Below are 27,845 nucleotides of genomic sequence, written 5' to 3'. Positions count from 1 at the left end.
TCAGTAGAGGATTCTTCTGGGATAGGATATTTGGATACAAAGGAACATTCTGTTCGCTTATTCTATTATTTTTCCATCAATTAGGTGGATACTTTTTTCCTTTGGAAGAGACTTGGGTGAAACAAAAACAGAAATCAAAAGAAACAATGAACATTTTTCCTTAGTCAAACAAATCCAGTGGTGTTTTCAAAGCAAGGACACCCGTGCGCCTAGATTACATTCAGAACATATTTTCCTACAATGTCTGTTTTTAAAAACAAAAAAAACAAAAAACAAATGTTGGGGGGAAGAGATGTTTCATTTATTTTAGAAAGCTAGGAAAGTTAATGATTTCCTGAATGGACTTCAGAATCTCCTCATTTGAAGAGAGGAAAGCTTCAGGCAACGTTATGCCAATGATACCATAACTGTTGCAGAATTAGACCTATAACCCAGGTAAGTTTAGTTTTACTTCTTCTTTGATATAGTATAATGTACTGGTTGCTACTGGACATCTGCTGAGCACTTGTACAGACAGGACTTGCATATGCTGACTAAAGCAATATGCTGGTCTTGGATTTTCTTTTATGGAATTGTGTTGATACAATAGAATGGGGGAGGCTGAGCACCCTTATATATTTATGGTAATTTCGCCTTGGAGAACTCTTTATACCGCGTTGTCCTACTTCTATGAAAAAGTAACAGGGGTTACTAATTTTTCATCTGCCCCCTGTTACTCTGGTATAACAGCGACTTCATCCAGAGGCCTTCCCAGCCTATCCTGTTTATTTGTCCTTTTCCCATGCAGTGAAAGAAATTCCCCTGATTAATTTGCTGCATGCTGAGGAAGTCTCCTAGAAAACTTCTATGTAGTCTCACCGAAAAAGATTCAGTTGGAAATTCTATCCCAGGTGATGGGAACATGTTCTTGGAAGGACATCTTTAACAAAAAGAAGAAAGGGTTGTGCTGTGTTTGGGCAGCACTGCCATTTTTGATTACATGGTCACTTTGCTTGTTATTTGAATCAGTTAAAACTAATGTTACTAATGTGGAGCATTTCAGGGACTCCAACAATACTCCATCTGAAGTACTAGTACAATGCTGCACTTCTCAAGAAGGTTGGGAAAGGATCATGAAGAACTTCTCGATCTGGCCCTGAAAGGAGAAAGTTGCTGTTGTCATTCCAATTGGATGGGGAAAGACATACTGTAGGTTTCAGAACCAACCATCCAGTCAAATAATTTTAGATTCCAGTCTTCATGGTTTAAGCACTTCCTTTCCCTTTGAATACTAAAGTTTATGCCAGCCTTTCTCAACCTTTTGACCCTGGAGGAACCCTTGAAATATTTTTCAGGCCTCAGGGAACCCCTGCACATTCAGGCTCAAATCTAGGCCAGAAGTTACAAAATTATTACATTCGTTTCATGGGTAGGCCTGTATATATGCATAACAGTGTTCTTAATAAAGAATGAAACTTACCTCTTTACTGTGAAGTTGCCTGAATGTGAAATAATTTTTAAATAAATTGTGACCTCCCAGGGAACCCCTACTGATCTCTCTCAGAACCCTAGGGTTCCAGGGAACCCTGGTTGAGAAACCATGGCTTATGCTATAGTTTCTTCACATTATGATAAACTCCAGTTCTGCTTGATTTAGGGCCTCTTCTGTTCTTCCTTATGAATGGGACTCTGGGCTATGGCCCTAAGTCCCGCCATGATGGTCACACTATTCAGAACAGGCAGTAGAAGAGCTTGAAACAAAAATGAAAACAGCGCTTTCATTAAATGTTTAACAAGGGTTCACATGTTGTGCGAACAGCACAACCCAGTCAGAAATGGAATTAGAGAGGGGTAGTTTTAACCCCAAACAGCACCAGCCTTATTTTGGATTAAACTAACATTAGGTGGTCAGCTGTGTCCTATGAACATGTAAGAGAGTTAAGGCTTCTGTTCTCCAGCCAGACAGAGAGGAATGTTGAAAGAGGTAAAAAGGATGATCTTGGGAGGCTGGAAATTGTAATAATAAGAAATCTCTCCCCCTTAAGGCTTCACATATTATTTATTTATTTATTAATACATTTATATGGCTGCCCAACTCAGGCACAGCGGCTCTGGGCAGCTTACAAAATTCAAATCCACAATATAAAAAACCCATCAACCCGTTCCCTGCCCCCCCCCCCCCCCGGTTACAAAGACAGTCAGATCAACCACTTAATCGGCTCCATCTCAATCCGGGGTCCCCAGGCCTGCTGACAGAACCATGTCTTCAAGGCCTTCTGGAAAAGTATCAGGGTGGGGGCCAATCTTTTCTCCAAAGGGAGGGAGCCACCACAGAGAAGGCCCTTTTCCTTGGTCCCATGAGATGTACTTCCCTGAAGGGACCCGCAACATGCCCTGCCTCCCCACTCTGGTGGTCCAGGTGGATGTGACTGGGGAAAGGCAGTCCTGCAAATAACCAGGCCCCAAGCCATGTAGGGCTTTAAAGGTGATAACCAGCCCCTTGAATTGGACCTGGAAGCAAATCAGCAACCAATGCGGCCCCCGCAAGAGGTGACACATGCGGAAATCTAGACTTGTGCAAAACTGTAACCCTAATAATACGTAATGTATATGATAACAATCTATTTCAAGACCAGACGTTTTGATTGCTTGTTGTATTGCATTTTTTTTTAATGAAGACACTTTTAGTATGTATTGTTTTGATTCATTTAAGATTGTTTGTTTCATTTAAGATTGTTTTTACTGATAAACCTCCAGGGTTCTTCCACAGGAGGAAATGTGGCATCAAAATAAAATTAAAAACAGCTTAAAAAATAGCACAGTGCCAGGAATTAGGTGGCTTAGTGTTACCAAATTTGGACTGCCAACATCCAGATAACCACTGGATGGTCTGGAAGAGGTAGAATTTTCACGTATTTCTTTGCTGCCATCTGCTGGTCATCTAGATGTTTACAGTCCAGATCTGGTACCCCCTAAAATTCCCAAAGGTTCTCAGAACTAAATGGTTCAAAGCAGTCTCTGATTAGGTAGTCTGAGGATGCCTCTCCCCACTAAAACAGTACAATGCAAAGGTAGTAAAGAAACATGGGAAATGTCCTATAAAACAGTAACCTGAGAATTTTCTTTAGGGGCAACAGGAAAATTATCCAAGATAGAAAATCATGAAACAGCTGGATACTGACTCCAAGAATGAAGACAAATTAGTCATGGAAGTAAACACTGAACCAACAGAGGAGAAAACTACCAACAAACTACCAATAAGGAAAGAAACAACCCGCTTTCAAGGACTCAAGGTTTAATGGCTTCTATATTTTTCCAGTTTCTTTAAAAATATTGAGAATGTATTCAATTTTGCAACCATTAGGTCTTCCAGATAAAGACATACTTCCAGTACTGGGGCCAGGTGAACTTCCCGCTGATTCCCTGATTCTGCAGCCAGAGGTTTGAAACTGCAAGCACTTTCAAAATATCTCTGGGCTAATGGCATTGCAGCTGTACCTGGAGAAATGCCATTTCAAAGTAGTGGGTGCCACTTCAGACATGGCAGCATTGCAAAGTCAGGAGCTTGAAGGGGTTGTCTCTATTCCCACTGGAAGAAATTCTTGGCTTTCCCTGCACTAACATGTTGCATCATTAGATCGAGGAGCCCAACTGCTAAATCTGCTGGCTGGCATATAGTAGGAGTTGGGATGGTAATGGAGGTTTTGCACCATGAGAAGCACATTGGGATGGATTTCAGACTATCCTGGTTGTCAAATGGTTGTATTTGATAGACCTAGCTACAAATTACTCACATAAAGGACCACCAAATTGTGCATTGATGTCTTTCGTTTCACTTCCTCCACTGCCCTGTGATATTTTGGAGGCCTCCTCTGGTACTTTCAGTACCCAGAAAGGGTTTCTGCAAATGCAACATTACTACAAATGCTGGCAGAGTTCCCCCCCCCCAGTCCCCCCCGCAAACAGACACAAATGATGTCAAACTTTGCTTCCCCCTTTAAAATCAGAATTCTAGGATTTCCTTGAATAAATCTGAATGGTAGTGTAGATAAAAATGGAGATTACCAGATCTTCAATGAACTATAGATTTTATTACTACAAAGCCATACATTTACTGACAGTGGTGTTTCTGGGGGTGGGGGTGTCAAAATCTGCAAAATGGTAGGCACAGCATTGTGATCAAAGCCCCACTGCTTATGTACAGTATGTCTGTGCATGGGTGTGCAAAAAGGGCAGGCTTTAGTCATGATGACCCACCTGACATCTTGCAGATTTTGACACCTCCCTCCCATGGGGATGGTCATGATGATTAGATATTCCCTCCAGTATCACAGACATAAGGAGGAGAAAATTATTGTCCCTTGTTCTGGGTTCCTTCCTCCACAACAGCCTTGTGCACACAGCCAGGCAAATTAAAGCAACCTAGCAACCACAGAGGCACAAGAAGCTTGGTGTGTTTACTGTGCCAGCCCAACCCATTAAGTTAGTTTATTTTTCTGTGCAACACAAGAATGCAGAGAATAGCACCCATCCCAACTTTGATGGAATCCTTCAACATCATAGGCAATAGCTGATTTGTTGTAAAAAAAACCATGCCTGAGCCTGGGGATCAAGTCACTTTTGGCCCTATATATACTTGAGATGTGAGGATGTTTCTCCATGCTTCCTGAATGGCTCTTCTAGCAATCTGATTTAAAAACACAACCATCCCCTTTGAGTCACTTCTTGAGCACTTGAGGCTGGTCTGAGTTGTTGAAAGCCAATCTGCTTTGGGAGAAACAAGGAGGTGATCTTGCAGTCTAAATTCCTTTCATGTTTCTTTCTAGGAGGTGGGATGAGTCTGTGGGCAAAGAAAACTTGACTTCTCTATCTCTGGGGGAATTGATCTGAATATTCCACCATACTCCTCTCTTCAAGATACATTAGAGCAGTGATTCTCAACCTTAGCAACTTCAAGATGTGTGGATATCAACTCCCAGAATTCCCCAGCCAGCTATGTGCTGCCTGGGGAATTCTGGGAGTTGAAGTCCACGCACCCTGAAGTTGCTAAGGCTGGAAAACACTGCATTAGAGAAAAAGCTTATCGTTCAACATTTTCCAGTCCTGTTGTGCAAATCAATCCATCTGCTGGCCAATAGACAAACAAAGACACAAACAAAACCCTGACCTTTGACAGTCATGTGCAGCATAGTCATAAATATTCCAAAGTTCAAATTAGAATCTATTTTGTTAACTCACCTATAACTGTCTTGTACCAATGATTGTAACTTTTAGCCTATATAATCAGGGAACTGATGAAATAACAAGAGGTTATGTTGACAAAACTGGATAATGTTGAAGAAATTATTGGAAGGGAGGGAGGGAAGGAAAGAAGGATGGAGGACTCAGTCTTCCTCCAGTTAACCCACACACCTAGCCAGCCATGGCTGATCTTGCAAAACATAACAGAATTGCACCTTGTTAGTCCTTGGAACAAAGATCACTAGGAAATTCTGGGGCTTACACTAAACTGGAAAGTAGAAAAAAATCAACTAAAAGTTCTTCAAACAACATCTAGTGGGCTATACAGATTTTTACACCTCCTCTAACTCTATAGTAAAGGTTCCCCTTGACATTATGTCTAGTCGTGTCCAACTCTAGGGGGCGGTGCTCATCTCCGTTTCAAAGCCGAAGAGCCGGCATTTGTCCGTAGACACTTCCGTGGTCATGTGGCCGGCATGACTACACGGAACGCCGTTACCTGCCCGCCGAAGCGGTACCTATTAATCTATTCACATTTGCATGTTTTCGAACTGCTAGGTTGGCAGGAGCTGGGGCTAGCAACGGGAGCTCACCCTGTCACGCGGATTCGAACCGCCGACCTTCCGATCGGCAAGCTCAGCAGCTCAGCGGTTTAACCCACAGCGCCACCACGTCCCTTCTAACTCTAACTCTATACCTTTGCCTTTTTTCAATATAAGTGAACGCCAGTTCTTTACTTCAGTGGGAAAAACTAAAGACTGTGCCTACAGACAGTATTATGATATGATTAAAATCCCTCTGCTTAACCTAAGATGGCTGCTCCCATCTCCTTGTCATCCAGATGCCACTGTGGACAGAAGGACTTCCTTTTTCAGAACTTTCTACCTGCTGGATTCAGGGAACTGTCCTCAACAAGGCACCAAGGCATCTTTAGCCACGCTACTTTCATGTATGAACAAAATAGGTCTCTCCAGAAATTTATTTCATTGACTTACAAACTAGTTTAACTCATATTAAATGTTTGTATTTGTCAGCTATGCTGGGAGTATTTATATGAAATACCTGGGATGTTTTAAAAAAGCCCCTGCAGGTCCCAATTGCCCTGTGAGACAAAGAAAGCTTGAAAAGGATTTTTATATTCGATAAAGCAGCTTTCTTTTTCTTCTACCTGGTTCCCCCAGATGGATTGGACCAACTCCCAAATTTGGATTGTGTTTTTGTTGTTTTATTGTTTCATTATTGTTTGTTTGCAGAGGGCTAGTTTGGTCTAGTGGTTAAGGTGCTGCGCTAGAAACCAGGAGTCTGTGAGCTCTAGTCCCGCCTTAGCCATGAAAGCTGGCTGGGTGACCTTGGGCCAGTCATTCTCTCTCAGCCCAACTCGGTGCAATGTAGACTAGCCTCCTTGTGGTGCACCCCGGGCAACATGACTTGTCATGGCTAAATAGTCTACACATCTGGTTGCTGGACCTCACAAGGATTTCCCAGCAAGAAAAAGCAGCATGAACACCAAACTGCTATGCCATACGATGAAAAAAATATTGTTTGTTGGTATATTATAGGTTTATTTATTTATTTATTTATTTGATTTCTATAGCCGCCCATCTCAACAAGTGACTCTGGGCGGCTTACAACAATAATTATATTCTTTTTGTTGGGTTTTGTTGCCTTTGTAAGCCACCCAGAGTCACCTTGGTTGAAGATGGTGGCCGCCGTGAGAAAGACGCTGCGAGAAAGACGCTGACCCCCGGTTTTCTAGTCTCCGCGAGCCTCTGCAAGTCCTGCCTCTGGCTTGGCTCTCAGGTCAGCTGAGGTGGCTGTGGGGTGGATTGGTCGGTCCCCCGGCTTAATCGGGGTGGACCTGGAGACAATTGGATTCCTCCCCCCGAATGAAGCAGCAAACAGCGGGCAGCAGAGGTTTTTGGTGGCGGGGGCGGCGGCAGCAGCAGCATACCTGGGAGGGTGCGAACAGCCCTCCCGTGGACCCTGGAGGACCCTGGCAGAATCCTGGTAGCCCCCTGTGCTCCCCCGGTGGCCTGGAGATGAGTGGAGCCCCCCCCCCACCGAATGAAGCAGTGGGCAGTGGGCAGCAGAGGTTTCTGGCTGCGGTGGCAGCATACCTGGGTGTGGACCCTGGAGGACCCCGGTGGAATCCTGGTAGCCCCCTGTGCTCCCTCAGTGGCCCCTGGACACATCTCAATGGGCCAGATGGCGCCCCACAACGGCAGCTTTGCAACAGACTGAACCTGTTGGGGCGACAGACTTGGGGGGGAAATGGGAAAGATTGGGGGGTGAAGTGGCTTTGAGAGAAATCCTTGGCTTTTAAAATCTTAGGGGAGGGGGGAGGGGAAGGGAGGGGAAGGGAGACTGGCCATTCTCATTATATTAGGTGGCAGAGGGCTGGGGTCCCTTGGTGTGAGTGTGAGTGTGCCACTCCTCCCGTGGGTGAGAGGCTCGGGAAGAGGTTAGGATTGGTTTGATGTGGAAATCTACCTGCCCTTGAGTGAGAGTCAGGGGTGGTTAGGAGTGGCTGGTGTGTCCCACCTCTTATAGTGAGAGAGGTTGAGGTGGGGCACTGTAAGGGTGTGGATGGCAGCGGTGACCCACCAGCGCCGAGAGCAGAAGCTGGTGCGCTGGGGGGGATTGCCACTGCCTAAGGTGGATGATGTGGGAGAAGATTGTGGGAAGAGGGACCCCTGGTTAAGCCCAGGAGTTCTGGAGGTCCGGGAGTGGAGGCTACTGGATTAGGAAACTCTGGGGGCTGGGCTCGGAAGGGGGTGTAGCCCTCTCCGAGATGTGCCCGGCTGGGTTTCAAGTGTGGCACCAGCCGAGACACCAGGGCAGGGGAGGCGTGGTGGCAGTTATCATCAGAGAATCTCTAGTGGCCTTCAGGGGCCTTGCCCCGCAAGTGGCCGGTTGTGAGACCCTGATTTTCAAGCTGGGATCCCGAGAACAGTTGGGGGTGTTGCTGCTGTACCAGCCTCCCTGCTGCATAGCAACCTCCCTACCCGAGCTGCTGGAGGCCGTCTCGGGGTTGGCAGTGGAGTTCCCCAGGCTTATGGTGTTGGGGGACTTCAATCTGCCATCCCTGGGACGTGCCTCAGAGACGGCCCAGGAGTTCATGGCTACCATGGCAGCCATGGGCCTGTCCCAGATTATCCAGGACCTGACTCGAGACAGTGATCACACCCCGGCCTTAGTTTTCTTGTCGGAGCAGTGGCAATGTGATCTGAGGGGAGAGTTAGATCTGTCCCCATTGTCATGGTCAGACCACACCGTAGTGACCCTGAGATTTTATTGTGCCACCCCGCTCTGCAGGGAGGCTGGACCCATTTGATTGGTCCGCCCCCGGCAACTGATGGACCCAGTAGGGTTTCAGAGGGAGCTGGGGGTTATTCCTGAGGGCCTGCTGCATGGTCCAGCGTTGGTCCTGGCCACGGCCTGGAATAGGGCCGCAGCCGGGGCCTTGGACAGGATCGGGCCTGTGTGTCCTCTCTTGCCTCATTTGACCCGTCACTCCCCGTGGTTTATGGAGGAGTTGAGGGTTTTGAAGAGGGTTAAGAGATGTCTGGAGTGTCACTGGAGGAAGACGAAGACTGAATCTGACCTAACACAAGCTAGAGCCGCTATTAAGGCCTACCTTGTGGCGGTAAGAGCAGTGAAACATGAATATTTCTCCGCTCTTATTGCATCTGCAGAATGCCGTCTGACGGCCTTGTTTAAAATCGCTCAATCTCTTCTGGGTCAGGTAGATCCAGGGATCCACCTACAATGCCGTTCGGAAGAGTTTTCACAGCATCTGCAGGATAAAATCACTCAGATTCATTCCAGGAGGGCCTTTGCACATCTTTGGGTGATGTGCCAGCTACACCCATTCCTGGACCGAGGTGTCCTCCGAACAGTCACTCATGCCCTTGTCATCTCCCATATAGACTACTGCAATGCACTCTACATGGGGCTACCCTTGAAAAGTATTTGGAAGCTTCAGCTGGTCCAGAATGCGGCTGCGTCGACAGTTATTGGGGCTGTAAAATCAGCCCATGTGACACCACTGTTACGCGACCTGCATTGGGTACCAGTTTGCTTCCGGGTCCAATTCAAGGTGTTGGTTATCACCTTTAAAGCCCTACATGGCATGGGACCAGGGTACCTGAGGGACCATCTCACCCCCATAACATCGACCAGTCCCACCCAGTCAGGCAGGGAGGGCATGCTACGGATCCCATCAGCAAAGGAATTTAATCTAGCGGGGTGCAGGAGGCGAGCCTTCTCTGCAGTGGCGCCCGCCCTTTGGAACATCTTGCCCCCGGAGTTGAGACAGATTTCCTCACTCTCGGACTTCCGGAAGAAACTTAAGACCTGGTTCTGCCACCTTGCTTGGGAGGGGGAGAGAGATAGCTCCACCTGGGGATGGCTGGCACCATAGTACCCCTTAGTGATCCATCTCCACTTGGATTTCATGTTTGCTTTTATGTATATTTTAATGTAACTTTTATCTGGCTATGTTTTAATGCTATTTATTGTAAACCGCCCAGAGTCCCCCATTGGGGGAGATGGGCGGTGATATAAATTTAATAAATAAATAAATAAATAAACAATAAATTGGGTGGCCATATAAATGATATAAATAAATAAATAAATGCCAAGCCAATATGTCATTCAGCCATATTGATTGAAAATTCCTTGGGTTAGGGGAATGTCATTATTTTGCTCACATATACAAGAATATTTTCTGTATATCAGTACACAGTTTTAAAATAACATGTTGTCATTGACAGTTAGCTAAAAGCATTGACCTCCTAACTTCCTTTTTCTTTGGAGGGGTGGGATGAGGGGGAGGAAGCACAGACTTATTCTTGGAAACACCTTGATTTCTCTGAAGGCTGGGAAGATTAGTCCCATTTTCTGGAGAAATTTAGAGTTCTCAATTTTTTCTTTCTTCTTCCCTCTCTCTCCATCCCATCTTTTCTTAGGCTTTCCTTGCTTCCCTGGCATTTACGTATTTTAGTAAAGCATTTGCTGAGGCCATGATGAAAAGTTCCTTCACGCAACTGGAAAGGAGATTTGGCATTTCTTCTTCTACAGCTGGCTTCATCGATGGAGGCTTTGAAATGGGTAGGTGGAACCAGAAAGACCAATTGGCTATGGATGGGGAGCTTGATGGCATAGATATTACATAATTGACCACTGTTTATGGGTTGGGAGACAAAGGACCCAAGTTCACTGATATCCAGAGGTTCTCAGCGTCCCTCTATTTTAAGATGCTCTCAAAAAAACTTCACCGTTCTCTCTTCCTGCCCATCTTTGTCCAAGATAGTGACAAATAACTTTGGTTCATCATAGAAATGTATCTAATCATTCAGAAGGTAAATCAAAAAATTCCAAAGATTATGAGTACTCTACCATGTCACCATCATAGCAATACTGTCAAGACTTTCAGAACCTTGTTAATTGGGGGAGGATACCTCTGCCCATTCAGATGATTTTGGATTCAGTTCCCATTATTCTCATTCAGATTGAGCAGCTGATGGGAATTAGAAGTCAAGGAACATCTGGAAGTATAGAGGCTTCACATCTCTGATCTAGATGAAAGGAAGTACATCAATATTCCCCTCCACAACAGCATACTTTCAATTAGCTAATGGGCAACTTAGAGTTTTATTATATTATAGTACCATGTACAAAGAGACCTGATCATTGGCCAACCACTGAGGTGGACAGTATAAATAAGAAGTAGGCAACATGATGCTCATGACACTGATGTGTCCCAAACCCTTTCTTGGTGCTCGCCAGGTTCTCTGTCCCATCTGACTTTTTAAAAGAATATATTTGATTTTTTAAAAATTAAAGAAGGAGTTGGCATACTGCAAAATGCAGCACAGTGTCCACAGTGGGGAGCAAAGGGGACAAACGATAGAATGGCAATGTGCTGTCACAACGCAAGGTCATGACATTGCATATACATATGAACAGGATGAAGCCTGCATCATGGTGGTGGACCATTCATTGCATTGTTTTGACAAATTGTTGGATTCTGCAGATATATTGCAGAAAATGCAGAAAATGTATTTGTAACACAGTCTTTAAGCCCAACAAAAATCCCATTGGAATAGCTGAGAAAATACAGAGGGGGCTTGTTTACCTTCTACTAACTGTGTCTTTTGTCACATGCCATGATCCACCACAGCAACAATTTTTGGCAGCTCTTCCGTGGCAGCCATTTTGTGATTGTGAATCTCAAAATGTTTCCCTGGCCCAAAAAGGCTGACTGCCCTGGTCTTAATCCATCACAAGATTTTGACAGCTGGGATTAAACATCACTCAGCAACCATCATGCCCTAACAGTGAGCTTCTATATTGTCTACCCAGGAAATTTGTTGGTGATGGCATTTGTGAGTTACTTCGGGGCAAAATTTCATCGGCCAAAGATAATCGCCTTTGGTTGTTTTATCATGTCTGTGGGCAGCTTTTTAATGGCATTGCCTCATTTCTTCATGGGATAGTAAGTATTATATATGGGGGGAGAGAGAAAGAGAGAGAGATATGATGATGATGGTGGTGGTGGTGATGATGATGATGATGAGAGAGAGATGATAGATAGATAGATAGATAGATAGATAGATAGATAGATAGATAGATAGATAGATAGATAGATAGATAGATAGATAGATCTTTTATATCTCCATTCCTGGAAAACCATTATTTTCATGTAGGACCTATAAGAAAATCTACCACTTAAGTGAGAGAATCATTTAGGTTTCTCTCAAATAGGGGTGTTCAGAAAGGAACTACATCAGTTTTGTAAGTCATGAAGAAATCTGTATTATACATACTCTGGAGTTGGGTACATATATCATTCTTGATCCTAAATCCAAGCTGACAGAATAGAATTACCTTGTTCAGCATAGATATCCAGCAGAAGCCACAATGATACCAGAATGGTGTCATGTGCACTATGACACCTTCACAAATAACCCAAGTACATAATTTGTATCATTTGTGTGGCGATGTCATGATGGACATGTCATCACTCACTTCCCCCTTATCTGCCAATGCCCATGGTGTGCATATAACACTCTACATCCAAATAAGTAAAATAAAGAGAATGGCCTGGTTCTCATATACACAGCATAATGATTTGATTTCCCACATGTTAAATCATAAACTATCCAACTCTTTTTTAGCCATTTTATCTTAGTCTACTGAATTGTACAAATCTATCCCTAACTGAGAAACAAGTCAATCTGAGCTATCAGAGGACAGGAAAACAGGGAAGCAACTCCATTTGTTTTGCGTGGAAGAAAGTTTGCTTGGGGTGGGGTGGGGGTGGGGGGCTGGCAACCACTAGATGGCAATAAAGAGATTGCAGAAAATGGTCTGCTGCTCTTTAGTGGTCCCCAGCCCAGATAAGGCAACCCTACATATACAAGCATCATTAATCAATATATTGGGGAAAGTTGATTCAAGCATTATCAGAATTATTATTCCCAGATTATTGTTTTACCTATTTACAGTATTTATTTGGACTTGTAGATGGCTTGAGTTACAGAGACCTCTTAAGTAGTATTAGTGCCTGTATCATAAAAAAGGATCAAAACAATTTAAAATTATAAAATAAACCAAAACTAACAATAATATTCATAGCAACAGTAAACTGTGTATTCCAGATAATGCTAAATATGCTCTTATTTCTCCCAGCCAGAGAAAAGATATCTCTAAATGTATTTGTATAACCCCTTTCCTTTCCAGTTATCAATATGACTCATTATCACTCACATCAAACATCTCTATCACCAGTTTCTCTCCCTGCTTATTAAATCAAAGTGTCCCCAAGGTAAAAGGGATGCCAAGGCCAGGTAAGAATAATAGATTATCCTGATCTGTCTTTTGAATGGTTGGTATAAATACATCTGTAAATCGCAATAAGTAAATTAATGTTAGTGACACCTCACCTTTAGAGGTAAAAGGGAGAAGTTCAACATGAAGCTTCTGTTATGGAGCAGAATAAGACCTTGAGAGATAGCAGTTGTTGAAGCAGAAAGAAACCTGTTCCCAAATAATCTATTCAGGTTATTCAGCATTTCAGATTCAGTTTCCAAAAAAGTGCTTCAGAGCTACCATAAATAGCTGCTGCCTGATTCTGGAAAATGGCCTGTCTGCTTTAAGGTGTTGGAGGCAAGCCCTGCATTCTCATTCCAATGATCAAATCCAAAGCCTTGCACTTCCTATTACTGATAGAATAATATTCCTAATTTCACCTGCTTTGGTGGCCTAGCCATGCATACTTAGCCACATGCAGCTTGTCATCAGAAGATGATCAGTCTGTCCCATTAAGCAAAGAAACCCGTCATGGATTCTTTTTTTTTTTTTTACTGAATTTATGAGAACAGCCAAAATGGACTCCATTATGGTACAAGACTGAATGGAGTCTGCGACTGTAAATCTGCCTTTGAAAGTTGAGTACCCAAAATAGGAAGTTCCTTTTAAAAAAGAGCTTACATTAGAAAATGTAAGTGGGGGGATTTATGCTCAAATCTATGGAAAAGATTATGGAACATCATCCTACTAATGTGACAGTAAAGCTGGCTGAATTTATCCTGATCTGAACATCATTATTTGTATACACATGGAATATGGAAACATCTGGGACAGGATTTCCCAACCTTAGCAGCTTTAAGAAGTGTGGACTTCTTATGCTGGCTGGGGAATTCTGGGAGTTGAAGTCCACACATCTTAAAGTTGCTAAGGTTGAGAAACCCTGATCTAGGAGATGGCACTTTAGTATTGCTTCCGGTGTAGAATATTATAGAAACAATGCAATGTCATAGAATAGCTCTTGATGGTTAGCTAATATGATGCCAATCATATCATATTAGTGTAAGCATATTTTTATTCTTTTACAACCCTGTCTTCTCTTTCACCACACTTATTATTTTCCACTCTGGACTGTGAAAGTAGGAGGAGCTGTGCTTTTTAGGAAAAGGTGTGACCCAAGTGATGACTACTTTTCTTGCTATAATTGTTATTCTTTGCAGACTGTGACCATAAAGTTGTTACCTCTTATGCATGGATTTTCGTCTTGTTGGGGAATCTGCTACGTGGAATTGGAGAAACACCAATTATTCCTCTGGGCATATCATACCTTGATGATTTCTCTAGAGAAGAAGATGTTCCTGTTTATCTCAGTAATGACTAAAATGCTTGTCAGTCAGATCCTGAAGAGATAGGCAAAAGTTCAAGCTGGGATGCTTAAATTTTGCTTTTCCTACTTATCTGCAAATTGGGGGATACCTAGAATGCCAAATAACTAGTTCAGGCTGCATCTAATTCTGCCCATCATTGGATATAACAGAAATTGACAGTCACAATCCAAGTTCCCATGAAAATCTGAAGGAAAAACATGCCTCTTTATTGGCTCAGCTGTGAGAACAACATATCTGATATGGAGCAAAGATGCTCTCCAGCTGGCCATAACTCTAGATCATGGCATCCTGCAATTTTATTGCTTACAGAAGTGGTTTGCCAGTGTCTTCTTCTGGGATCTTTTTTTCAAATTTTTGGGCAGTCTCTTATCTAACTACCAAGCACAACCAACCCTGCTTAGCTTCTGAGATCAGTCAAGGTTACCTGCAGTAAGGTGCTGCCACCTTCTAAGAAAATTAGCTTCAGAATTTAGTTTCAGAATGGTGCTGCTGATCTTACTGGGGCAGGTGATGGGGAAAGGAAGGAACAGTTTGCACATACACAACTTAATTATTATAATCCATTACATCAAATATCAGAAGTGTTCCCTAGGTAAGCACTAAGTAAAAAAGTGAAGAATATGCAAAATATATGCTGATATTATTTCGTTACCATTGCAGGCATTTTGCACACTGTAGCCATGATTGGCCCAGTAGCTGGCTTTCTCCTGGGATCTGTGTTAGCCAGACTGTATGTGGACATCGGTTTTATGGATATGGGTAAGATGGAAGAAGAGCTAATCGACTGGGCTGGCTGGCTTAAGTTAAATGGAGCTGTAAATCTAAAGTTGCTGTACCTGAGAAAGGATATTGTGGAACTGGAAAGGGTGAAGATAAGAGCAAGCAGAATTCTTGGGGCGGGGGGTGGAGTAGCCCCCTTCCAAGGGGAAAAAAAATATCTCAGGACCTTTCAACTTAAAAAGTAGCTGAGGGGAAAGGTAATAAAAGCAATATGTAAAAACAAGACCAATTTTTCTCCTTCTCTCATAATATTAATACTCAGGATCATAATTAAACTTAAATGCTGGTAGATTCAGGATCAGTGAAAGGAAACAATTGTTTCCCCAATGGATAGCTAAATTATAGGATTCGGTGCCACCAGATGTGGGGATGGCTGCCAATGTAGGTGGCTTTAAAAGTGGACTGGAAGATGGGTAGCTATCAATGGCTACCAATTTAATAGTGGAATTGTACCTCCTGAATCTCAGTCCCAGTAAAAGTGGGGAAATTAGGCAACAGGCAAGACACTGCCTTACTTTCCTATCTCAATAGATTACTCTACCTTCTGTCATCTAAAAGTTTCTTTCTCTTGCAATTGCTTATGCCTGAAACTCATTTTCATGACATCTTGTAGATGCCAAGCTCTTATTTTTCAGATCTCTGAGGACACATCCTTGTCCTGTTCACTTCACTCCCATTTCGCTCACTCTTTCAAGTGCCTCTTCCATGCTGATACTGACCCTGTAAATTTATGGTCTGCATTGTTGTTTGTTATTCTGTGAAATGCACATATAGTTGACAGTGCTCCATGAGACCAACATTCCAGGTAATGGAACTCAGCTTTCTCCATTCCTTATTCTAGATACAATAACTATCACTCCAACTGATTCTCGTTGGGTTGGTGCATGGTGGCTGGGCTTTTTATTCACCGGGGCCATCACGCTGATTTCTGGAATCCCTTTCTTGTTCCTGCCTAAAAGTCTGGACAAAAAGGAGAATGCCTATATCCATAAAAACCTGGATCCCAAAGAAAGCAACATTGACAACACCCATGGACAGAAATCTGATGTTCAAGGACGAGTGGCATACTCTGGACAATTAAAAGGTAAGATTGAAATGGTTCAATTTAGCTATGGCAGGACTCAGCTAGGGTCAAGCTCTGGATTCTAGGAAAGCTGACTGTAAGGCTGAGTCCAAGGACTGAATTCCAGAGCAAGGATCAGAGGCTACTGCATACAGTAGTTGAAAATGGATAGGTATCAAGATCTGTTGTAGGTATCAAGAGAAGAGAAGATCAAGAGGGTCAATCATTGGTGTGAAAGGCACAAGGAGGAGGACCAGGATATGGCAATCAGAGAGTTAAACACAAGGAGCCATGGTCCTAGCAACCACCATTCCTGGTCTTGTTGATTCAGCCCTTGAACCAGAGTTTCCTCCTTCCCCCAGCCCACAGGGACATTGCTATCTCCATATAAAGATCCAGAGGGCGGGGAGTCAGAGACAGAGAAGCACTATGCCCAGGCAAGTCTACTCAGGAGCAACCTGGCATTGGATATCAGGATTAATTGGTGCCAGTTGTGCTCAAATAGAAGCTAAGTGTCATGAGTACTGATGGTGAGCAGGAGGGGGCCCCTATCCAGGGGGGAAAATGCATGCGTAGTTTAGAGGCTTTGAACTGTCCTTCAAAGAAACTCAGAGCAGACCTGCCTTGAGCTTTGGGTTTATCTGTCTGGGTTTCTCACACTCCTTCGGTTTGGCAGGATTTTCTACCTGCTAGAGCAGATAATAAACACTAGAGACCAAGCCCACGTCTCAGCGTGGTTTTTTGCTCTAAGTCAGGATACTAACAGTTTCTTATAATTGAAGTCCTACCCAAGTGCAATCCATTGCTGGAATGTGCAATCACACATTTCCCTGTGGGCTTCACATCTCTCACTGTTAATGATCTGATTCTAGGCCAGAGAGTCAATATCCAGAGCAAGAAGCAAGGAGAAGAAACAAGAGCATTTGCTCCGACTATGGAACTAACATGGATTTGCTAGGGCTTTCTGGACCAAGGTTTGGTAGATATCTTCTGTGTATATGCTAACAAGCATCTCCTACCACTTTTTTCAGAGTTCTTCAGGTCCCTGAAGAGAATCTTGGGGAACAAAATGTATGTTATACTATTGTGCTCATTACTCCTGAACACGAGCAGTTTTATCGGTTACATCACCTACCAGGCAAAATATATGGAACAGCAGTACGGTCTGCCAATTTCAAGATCTAATTTTATAATCGGCAAGTCTCTCTTCCTCTTCCTCATTCTCATTTTCTCTGTCTCTTATACACACATACCCACCCATTCCCGCTTTGACCGCAGCCGCCTAATAGACCAAGTAGATGAAGGGGCCATATTTTCATCCAAAAGTGGTGGACCTTGAGAAACAAATGAGAGGGATGCCTCTTGCAAAAAATAGAAAAGGTCAAGACAAAATGTAAATTTGATTCTATTTTTAATTGAGTAGGTTGCACGTATAGGGACGCGGTGGCGCTGCGGGTTAAACCGCTGAGCTGCCGATCGGAAGGTCGGCGGTTCGAAACCGCGCGGCGGGGTGAGCTCCCGTTGCTAGTCCCAGCTCCTGCCCACCTAGCAGTTCGAAAACATGCAAATGTGAGTAGATCAATAGGTACCGCTTCGGCGGGAAGGTAACGGCGTTCCGTGTCGTCATGCTGGCCACATGACCCGGAAGCGTCTATGACAACACCGGCTCCAAGGCTTAGAAACGGAGATGAGCACCGCCCCCTAGAGTCGGATTCGACTGGACTTTACGTCAAGGGAAACCTTTACCTTTACTAGGTTGCACGTACTTAGTGTGATATGATTGTAACTCCTATCATCCCCGACCATCAGATTGCAGTTGTATGCTTGGGCATCTCAAACCCTTTAACCCAGTGTTTCTCAACCTTGGCTGCTTTAAGAGGGGTGGACTTCAACTCCCAGAATTCCCCAGCCAGCATGGCTGGCTGGGGAATTCTGGGAGTTGAAGTCCACCCCTCTTAAAGCAGCCAAGGTTGAGAAACACTGCTTTAACCAATCCAGTGTTACTACCTACTGCTGGACTCAATGGTCTTTTAAAACTCCTTCAAACAAGTAGGCAGGGAAACTGGATGGACCATTGCTTTGAACTTCTCCAACAATTTGTCCAGAGCAGAACAGAACTCTCCAGTAGGAGTCACTCCTATATGAGTGACACCACCCCTGAAAAAACCCATGGAAGAAGTTTCCTTCTGATCTGACATCTTCCTTTGGAATTAGAGGAAACATGAGAAGTCAGGGAGGCTCCTGCAGACCGTGGCAGAGATGATGATACGAGGAAAGGCAGGATATTCACATTCTCACACACCTGCATACACCCACATACCACATACTGTTTGGCCTCCTTGTCACTAAACTTAACACAAGGATACCACATTCCATTGCTTTCAGTTCGTGAAGGTGGATAAACACTGTAAGGGGGCAAAATAAAAAGGAAAATGTCTCTACTTTCTAACAGGATCACAGTACAGGTAGTCCTTGCTTAACGACCATTTGTTTAACCATGGTTCAGAGATACAACAGGGCCAAAAAAAAGTTACTTATGACCCATCCCCAAAGTGACAACCGTCGCACCACCCCCAAGGTCATGTGATCACAATTTAGGTGCTTGGCAACCGGCTAGCATTTACGACCTGTTGCAGCATCCTGCAGTCATGTGATCGCAATTTGCAACCTTCCCAGCTAGCTTCTGACAAGCCAAATCAATAGTGAACAATTGATTCACTTAACAACCACAGTAAAAATGGTTGTAAAAACGGGTCCGGTCATGTGATGCCTTGCTTAACGACCGCATCACTTAGCGACCAAAATTCCAGTCCCAATTGCAGTTGTTAAGTTAGAAGTACCTGTATGGTAAAGTTGGAAGAGGCCATGAGGATCATCTGGTCCAACCCTTGACAATGTGCAAGAAAAATAAACTATCCATGAGAAATGGCTGTCCAGACTCCTAGCCCTCATTTCCTCTGTTTTCCATTCTGATCATGTTCATGCACATGTTTCTTTTGCTCTTCCTGAGTATTCAGTAGCAATGGAGAAACGTAACTTCCCCTTTCTCTTTGTTTATTTTTTAAATATTTCAGCTGTTGCCGTTTTGCCAGTTGTTGGCATTGGGATTTTTACAGGTGGGTTCATCATGAGAAAGTACAAGCTAGGCATCATTTCTACTATAAAACTGGGATTTGCAGCATCATTCATCGGCTTCGTCTTGCTATTTCTGTATCTAACGGTGGGTTGCGACAATCACCCGGTGGCTGGACTGACAGTATCCTATGACGGGTAGGTCAATATGTCAACACACATGTGAGTATGCATAAGGCTGTGTATGCTTATGGTGTGCTAGAAGGCTGTCCATGCGTGTATGGCATTGATGGTCCTTTTAGAGAATCATGACAAGTTTACCTCCTGGCTGTAAGCTATGATCTCTAGAGTCCAGTCAAGCTGATCCACCTGAGATGGCTTTGTTTTTTGTTTTTGCATTTATCTTGACCCACTTTGAGTGCTTCATATTCAAGTCCCAGGACAAGCTTAAGTGTGCAATTCTCCATTTTTTTTAATAAGGGAAGCAGCTGCTCAGGATCAACTTTCTTTATCTTCAGCCTGCAATTCCAACTGTACCTGTGCTACCAGCCAGTGGGACCCTGTTTGTGGAGCTAATGGACTCACATATGTGTCGGCCTGTTTTGCTGGATGCAAAAACCTAACAGGATCAAAGAAAGAAACAGTAAGGATAAGAGACTGAATTTTAATTTATGTATCTAGGGAAGCTGAGGAGCGAAGAAATGAGAGGTAGGGTTTCTGCCTCATCACTTTATCTTTTAAACAACCAGGCACATGGAGTCCAAGACTTAGTTTTTAAATCCCCACAGCAATGTCTCTACTGCAGGGAGCAGCAATAGATATCAGGATCCTTCAGACAGCCAAGGTCAAAGTAAAGACACCACCAGGTCAAGCTCAACTCCTATAAGATCATGAACACTGTGATTCACTTGTCAACAATTTGGAAATGGTTTCCATTATTCTGGCATGTTTATTTCAATTTCTCAATTTACTTAGAGCTCAAGGATTTCCTGCAGGTCTCCCATCCAAACACTAACCAGGTCTGACCCTGCTTAGCTTTTCAAGAGGAGTCAAGCAAGAGGTGCCTCCACCCACCTAAAAAGTGTGTGTATAATAAATATATAATGTTTATTATATATATGATATAAATTCTATATGATATAATAAAATATTATGCACACATGCAATGAGAGCTTGTGCAAGAACTAGCGATTTTAGAAAAACGTGAAGGGCAGCATACGTATTTTTGATGTGTGGGCTATACTGTGCAAATTCCAAATCAAGTGAAGGACGTTATGTGAATGAAGCAAGCCTGTTTGAGGAATCTAGCCTGGTCTTCCCCAGCCTGCAACTTTGCCAATTCTCAGTGGCTCAGTTTGTGCTACTTTTAATCTGGCTATTGGACTAAATCATTTTGGGGGCTTGCACAACACACTGAACTGGAAGTTGTTGAAATAAGCTAGATTCACACAACACACTAAGCCACAGTCAACAAACTAAAAAATAACAAAATTTAGCATTTTATGAGAATGCAGCCACTAGTTCTGATTCAGTGTCTTGTGTGAATGCAACCATTTTGTATACTCCAGCATACCTGGAGGGCATCTGATTAGGGTGATGGTGGTTGAAATATAGTACATATGTGTGAGAGAGCTCCTGGAGTGGAAATCTGACCTAAGCAACAATTACTGAAACAGGTTTGGCAACTATATAGAAAGATTTATTTGCAGGAACTACATGACAAGAATAGGCAAAGCCTAGCACCAAGCTAACTATATTCTACCAGGAGGAAAGGCCAAGAGCGTGTCCTCCATGTGGTGCATGAATGGGCAGAAAAGTAGAAGCAAGCAACCTAAGATTAGCAGACCCTAAGACAAACAGCAGGCAAAGGGACAGATTCTGCAAGGAGGACACAGAGTAAGTCCCTAACTCTTACTGCTCCTTGTGCTCAGTAGATCATTAGGGGTCCTGAAAAGTCAGTGCCACTGGATGTAGACTTCCAATGTAGGGAAGGCTATCATAGATTAATAATAATAATTAATAATTAAGGCTATCATAGATTATCAGAGCCAGTTGGTCTAGTGGTTAAGGTGCTGGGCTAGAAACCAGGACACTGTGAGTTCTAGTCCCGCCTTAGGCATGAAAGCCAGCTTGGGCCAGTCACCCTCTCTCAGCCCAAGAGCCAATCAGGCTTAGTATGACAGTTCTAGTCCCGCCTTAGGCACAAAAGCCAGCTGGGTGACCCTGGGCCAGTCACTCCCTCTCAGCCCAACCCACCTCACAGGGTTGTTGTTGTGGGGAAAATAGGAGGAGGAAGGAGTATTAGGTATGTTCACCGCCTTGAGTTATTTATAGAAATAATAAAGGCAGGATAAAAATTAAATAAATAAATAAATAAAAGGATTAAGAGATGTGTACATCAGACGTTTCCATTTAGAAATGAAGTGATGGGGACCTGAGATTCCCTTTACCATTCCACGTGTTTTTCCTCATAGGTTTTTCACAATTGCAGCTGCGTTGAGAAAGCAGATGCTACAATGAGGAATTCTTCAGCCGTGTTGGGTGAATGCCACAGAAGTGATGAGTGCTCAAGGAGTTTTATTTATTACATAATCATCAAAGTTGTGAGCTCCTTTATGTTCTCACTGAGTGCTATTCCTCTGTACATGCTTCTTATTAGGTAAGGAATGAGTTAAGTAAATAGCCAACAATAAGACAGCAGTTACTCAAGATTCCAACCAGACTTTTTTTAAAAAAAAATTAAACATCAGAAGTATAAACCTCAATGAAAATATGTGTATTCCTACAAACCTATGAATATTTAAGTATTCCAGATGTTCCTCAGGCTATTTCAATCAAATGTGTCCCATAAATTATGATGTAGTTTCAGCCTTTTAGTGAAGAGATAGCAATGGGGGAGGAAAAAATGTAGCATGGTGTCTATCCAAGTCAACTATCCTTGTGGTTCCTTTTTGCAAAAGACAAAGAGGTGAAAGTTTATCTCAAAGAACTTCTATCTCATGTCTAATTCCCTTTCTCCCCATAAATCCCTGTAGGGTATATCCATCTGCTCTGTATCTCTCTCCACTTCTTACCATTTGTAGAAAGGGGGAGTCACATTTATTCACTATTCTGCTGCACATTGCCCAATTGGCATCATACTATGCAAACTGAGATAAGCATGGGAAACACCTTCTACATGGAATCAGTCCATTGGTCTATTGAGTCTATCATCATCTACTTTGATTGGCTATGTCAGTCCAGGAACACGGGCAGAACTTTTTGACAACACCCATTAGCTGACCATTCCATAATATCATCTTTTTCATTGTAGTGGCCAGGAATGAAACCTACATTCATGACTACTGCCCTCTGGTGACCTCCTTCCCACCACTTTACCAACTGCTTTGTGTAAATGCTTGGACTTGTCAATCCAAGCACAGCAATAGGAAAGAAAAAGACACAAGGGTCCCTCTCCCTCAGCTAGACCTAATAATAACATGAAGTTCATTTATAGACTTTTGGCAAACCCCACTGAAGCATGTTTACTAATGTGGTTAATTTATCATCTTTTAGATGTGTACCTCAGGACCTGAAGTCACTTGCAGTTGGTCTCTTTCTGCTTGTGATAAGAGCTTTGGGTAAGAACAACCATTCTGACTATATGGGACATTACTGGACACTTTCTTCAAGGGATTCTGACATATTCACATTGTTCAGAGTACAGCCAAATAATTATGAAAGAAAGGCATGCTCTCTTCATGCCTTCAGAATATAAGAAATGCCTTAATGGATGAAATATTTCAGTCAAAATAACCGGCATCTGTTTCCCACCAACTACAGTCGCTGATCAGATGCTTCTGAAAAATCCCTAGCATGGCATGAAAATGCAAGTTGTTCCCTTCTGGAGTCATGGGGGACAATATCATTAATCCATGATATGAGAATCAGCACCGAACCTGCACATCAGAGAAATCTTCTAGTGCAAGATGTGCACAATTTGAATGAATGTTTACTGAGGTCTGGTATCATGGATGGGTTTTCTCAGTTGTCACAATTCTGGTTGGGGGATACTGTGGTGCTGAGGCAAACCTTTTTCACCAGGCTCTTGGGTTTTCCAGCAAGGGTCCTTAAGAAAAAAGCAACATCTGTCTCTGTAGGCCAAGCACATGGAGATGCTTGACATCAACCTCTTTGCAATTCAAGAACCATGCTTTTATTTTTCCTCCTAAAGACTTCTTGTACTTTCTGAAACATTTGGGGTTCCTCTCTGCAGGCTAACGCCTTCCTCTTGTACATGGGAGATACTTGGGGAATGTTTCTGTTGTTTTCCTGCATGCTAACTAACTGATTTCCAGAAAGCTATAACGATCACAAGCTTAATGCTAGCTAGTGAAACTTCCTTATGTAAACGTGATCTATTACAGAAGCCAGATTTTGCAGACACGGGAAAAGCAAACAAAAACTTGATTTAGATTTGCAGCTGGGGCTGCACTTTTTAAAACTGCCCTCGAGACCAGGGACAAATTTGAGTCACTTTGTATTCATTGCAGAACTGACAGGGGGATTAGGAAGGAAAATAGGAAAAGCGGCATGATTTTGAAGCATGTGGGGACTTTTTAAGGGGAAAAATGCATTAAGCTGCTAGAGGTTATAAAGTACATATTTTGTCTCTTAATCCCGCCCAATCTCAAACCCTTTAACCCAGTGTTTCTCAACCTTGGCTACTTTAAGACACAAGGATAAAAGACAGAAAGGTATTGATGGTTTGGGACCTCTGGGGATTCTGCGAGGCCTACAGTTGGCCCATGACTCACAGAATATAGACGTATAAGCTAGAAATACATTTGATTTATTTATTTATTTATCTATTTATCTATCTAATTTATCCCCGCCCATCTCCTCCCATCGGGGGACTCTGGGTGGTTTACAACAATCGATTAAAACCATAACCATAAATACAGAGAGTAAAATACAGTAATAAATAATATAAATAGAGGTAAAAATAAAGAATCCAAGTGGTGAAAAATCTAAAACAGTCCAAGTGTGGGAGGAGTGGTCTATAGCAACCATCCCCATGTAGATCTATTCCCCTCTCCACCCCAAGCAAGGCGGCAGAACCAGGTCTTCAGACTTCAGACTCCGCCGAAAGGCCAGGAGCGATGGGGCCAATTTCACCCCCCGGGGCAGCATGTTCCACAAGGTGGGTGCCAGTGCAGAGAAGGCCCACTTCCTGGACCCCGCCAGATGAAATTCTCTTACAGACGGGGTCCGTAGCATGCCCTCTCTGCACAATCGGGTGGGACGGGTTGATGTAACGGGGAAGAAGGGGTCCCTCAGGTAGCCTGGCCCCATGCCATGTAGGGCTTTAAAGGTGATAACCAACACCTTGAATTGGACCCGAAAGCAAACTGGCACCCAGTGCAGCTCGCACAGCAGTGGTGTTACATGTGCCCTTCTGGGGGCACCAAAAACAGCTCACGCGGCTGCATTCTGGACCAGCTGGAGCTTCCGGATACTTTTCAAGGGTAGCCCCATGTAGAGCGCATTGCAATAGTCTATATGAGAGATAACAAGGGTGTGAGTGACTGTTCAAAGGGCCTCCCTATCCAGGAAGGGGCATAACTGGTACACAGCACATAGCTGCACAAAGGCCCTCCTAGCCACGGCTGCCACCTGCTCTGTGAGCAGGAGTTGTGAGTCCAGAAGGACCCCCAAGTTACGCACCAGGTCTGAATGGGGCAGTGCAACCCCATCCAGAACTAAAGGTGATAACTTCCCGGATACGGAGGAACCCTTAACCCACAGCCTCTCTGTCTTACCAGGGTTCAGCTGAAGCCTGTTGTTCCCCATCCAGGCCCTCACAGCCCCCAGACACTCAGAGAGGGCAGTCATGGCGTCACTTACCTCACCCGGGATGGAGATGTACAATTGAGTATCATCAGCATACTGATGAGACCTCATCCCAATAGATACTGATGTTGTTTGATGATCAAATCAAATGTGTTTCTAGCTTATAGGTCTATATTCTGTGAGTCATGGGCCAAGTGTAGGCCAATTGTTTTATTGTAAACCACCCAGAGTCCCTCTCTTGGGGGAGATGGGTGGTAATTAAATTTGAATAATAAAATAAATAAATAAATTGTAGGCCCAGAAGATAGCCGCCCATCTCAGAGTCACTTGCTGAGATGGGCGGCTATAGAAATCGAATATATATATATATATATATATATATATATATATATATATATATATCTATCTATCTATCTATCTATCTATCTCAAACCAGTCCTTGCAATGGGCTGCATAAGTATGTGTCCTGTATAGATCTTGTCTTCAAAAATACAAACACGCACACATCTTATCCTGCTTATGCTGTCAACCCACCCAGGAAAACTGCTGAAAAATGCTTCTGTACGTGATAACCTAATACATATTTCCCGTCCAATGTCTTCTAGGTGGAATTCCAGCCCCAGTTTACTTTGGTGCTGTGATTGACAAGAGTTGCTTGAAGTGGGCAAGGACCCCTTGTGGCCAAAAAGGTGCCTGTAGGCTATATGATGCGGCACAGTATAGGTGAGTTCCACTGCCACCCCGTGATTTCTGAGAAAGCCTTCCAAAGGGCCTTCCAGATTAACTTAATGCAGTGGCCACACTCAGATGAAATGAGCTCCAACATGACAACAGAATTTTCCGAGTGATGATTCCATGAAAATTAATATCTGATGCGAAGCTCTCACAGATTGCCCAAATGGACAGGGTTCACATGAGATGGTCGTATGAACGAATCCTTTTCTGGATTTGCACAACATAGTGAATTCTAACTTCGCCAAGCAGACTGACTTTCAGCAAAGTAGGTCCATAAACAAATCTTACCAAATTTTAAACCAAGTGAGCTTAGTCTATTACGTGAATGCAGCTACAGGTAGTCCTCACTTAACAACCATTTGTTTAGTGATGGTTCAGACTTACAACGGTGTTGAAAAAAATGATTTATGACTGGTTCTCACACTTACGACCGTCACAGTGTCCCTGTAGTCACATGATCATGATTTAGGCGCTTGGCAACCGGTTTGCATTTATGACTGTCACAGTGTCCTGTGGTCATGTGATCACTGTTTTCAACCTTCCCAGCCAGCTTCTGGCAAGCAAAATCAATGGGGAACTGTATGATTCACTTAATGACCATGTGGTTCACTTAACACCTGTGGTGATTTGCTTAACGACCACCACAAAAAAGGTCATAAAATCTGGTCGGATTTGCTTAATGACCACTTTGCTTAGCAACTGAAATTCTGGTCCCAATTGTGGTTGTTAAGCGAGGACTGCCTGTAGTAGGTTTGTAACTAAGCTGTTACATGCATTGTGTGGACACAGTTGATACATTTTAATTGGTTCAACTGGCAGATTTATTAACTAAGGCAACAATGGGCAAGTATTACATGCATTTTAGATACTTTATATAAAAAGATCACAAAAATATGCTACTTATTGTTACATTGTTACATATTCAGATTTAATGGACATTTCACTTTAATGAATAACCCTTCCTTGTAAAATCAGGTTGTTCATACATGTTGTTAGTTCCTATACTCATTCCCTCCACCTTTTTGGTTGAAAAGTGGGATTTAGATTTAGATTAGCCAGTTGATGCAGTAGTTAAAGGCACCACATTAATAACTGGGAGACTGTGAGTTCTAGTCCTGCCTATAATTTATATCATTCACTCTGATAAATTCATCAAAGATTGACCTTTCAATGGCTAAATGAACCCTCCAGGTTTTGCAGAAGTATAGCCCACTAGAAACTGGTAGACTGTGAATTCTAGTCTTACCTTAGGCTTGAAGTCAACAGGGTAACCTTGGGCCAGTCCCTCTCTCTCAGCCCTAGCAAGAAGAAGGCAAGGGCAAACCACTTCCAAAAAATCTTGCCAAGAAAACTGCAAGGACTAGTCCATGTAGCCACCAAGAATCACAACTGACTTGCAAGCACAATTTTTTTTACGCAGGTATTCCTTCTACGGTCTCACACTTGGCTTGAGAGTGCCATCCTATCTGCTGGCTTTCATCTTTTTCTTGCTTGTCAAGAAACATGTTGGAGAACAAGAGGCCAAGGAGGCTGAAAATGGGTCCAAAGAAGGTGCACCTCTGAACGAAGAGATAAAACTAAAGGATACAGAACTTTCAGCACATCGTTCAGATGCAGAAATGAATACCTGCCTCTAGCAAAAAACTGGACGTACACCAAGGGTAGAAGTTGATGGACTGCAGGCATCTTAGACTCTTAGAACTTAGCTACTGAAAAATGGCAGCATTGTTTCCTGTCATTTTTGGGAGGGGAAGTTACCTCATTAGGGCAAAGCAGCACCCAGTCAATCCTTCAGGATTCAAGGCAAAAAAAGTATTCATTTCTCCGACCCCTTTGAAAAACAGAACTTTGGAAGGCAAAGGAGCTGCCATCTTGTGTGGTCTTCTAAAAATGAGACTTGATCATTGGTTGCACTGAAGTAAAAAATAAAACATTGAATTCTG

At 43.2% G+C, this 27,845-nt stretch overlaps 1 protein-coding gene across 2 annotated transcripts; it reads left to right on the top strand.

Annotated features, from left to right (window-relative positions):
- The first annotated feature begins 344 nt into the window (after nucleotides 1-344).
- LOC134500792 (solute carrier organic anion transporter family member 1B3-like) lies at nucleotides 345-27,845 on the top strand. 2 transcript variants are annotated; one of them, XM_063308207.1, is made up of 15 exons: nucleotides 345-435; nucleotides 3,108-3,272; nucleotides 10,191-10,332; nucleotides 11,587-11,719; nucleotides 12,967-13,073; nucleotides 14,253-14,402; nucleotides 15,081-15,179; nucleotides 16,042-16,284; nucleotides 17,295-17,456; nucleotides 19,335-19,533; nucleotides 19,816-19,978; nucleotides 21,810-21,994; nucleotides 22,891-22,955; nucleotides 25,773-25,890; nucleotides 27,323-27,845. In XM_063308207.1, the coding sequence occupies exons 2-15, from the start codon at nucleotides 3,141-3,143 to the stop codon at nucleotides 27,537-27,539; spliced, it is 2,115 nt and encodes a 704-aa protein (XP_063164277.1). In that variant the 5' UTR covers nucleotides 345-435; nucleotides 3,108-3,140; the 3' UTR covers nucleotides 27,540-27,845. The 2 variants fall into 2 exon arrangements, with proteins under 2 accessions (XP_063164277.1, XP_063164276.1); XM_063308206.1 differs by having other exon boundaries at nucleotides 17,295-17,459; nucleotides 19,338-19,533.

The sequence above is a fragment of the Candoia aspera genome, chromosome 7 (assembly GCF_035149785.1).
Source record: "Candoia aspera isolate rCanAsp1 chromosome 7, rCanAsp1.hap2, whole genome shotgun sequence".
Taxonomy (NCBI): domain Eukaryota; kingdom Metazoa; phylum Chordata; class Lepidosauria; order Squamata; family Boidae; genus Candoia; species Candoia aspera.
Note: the sequence above shows the minus strand (reverse complement) of the source record. Positions and strands in the feature narration are given on the sequence as shown.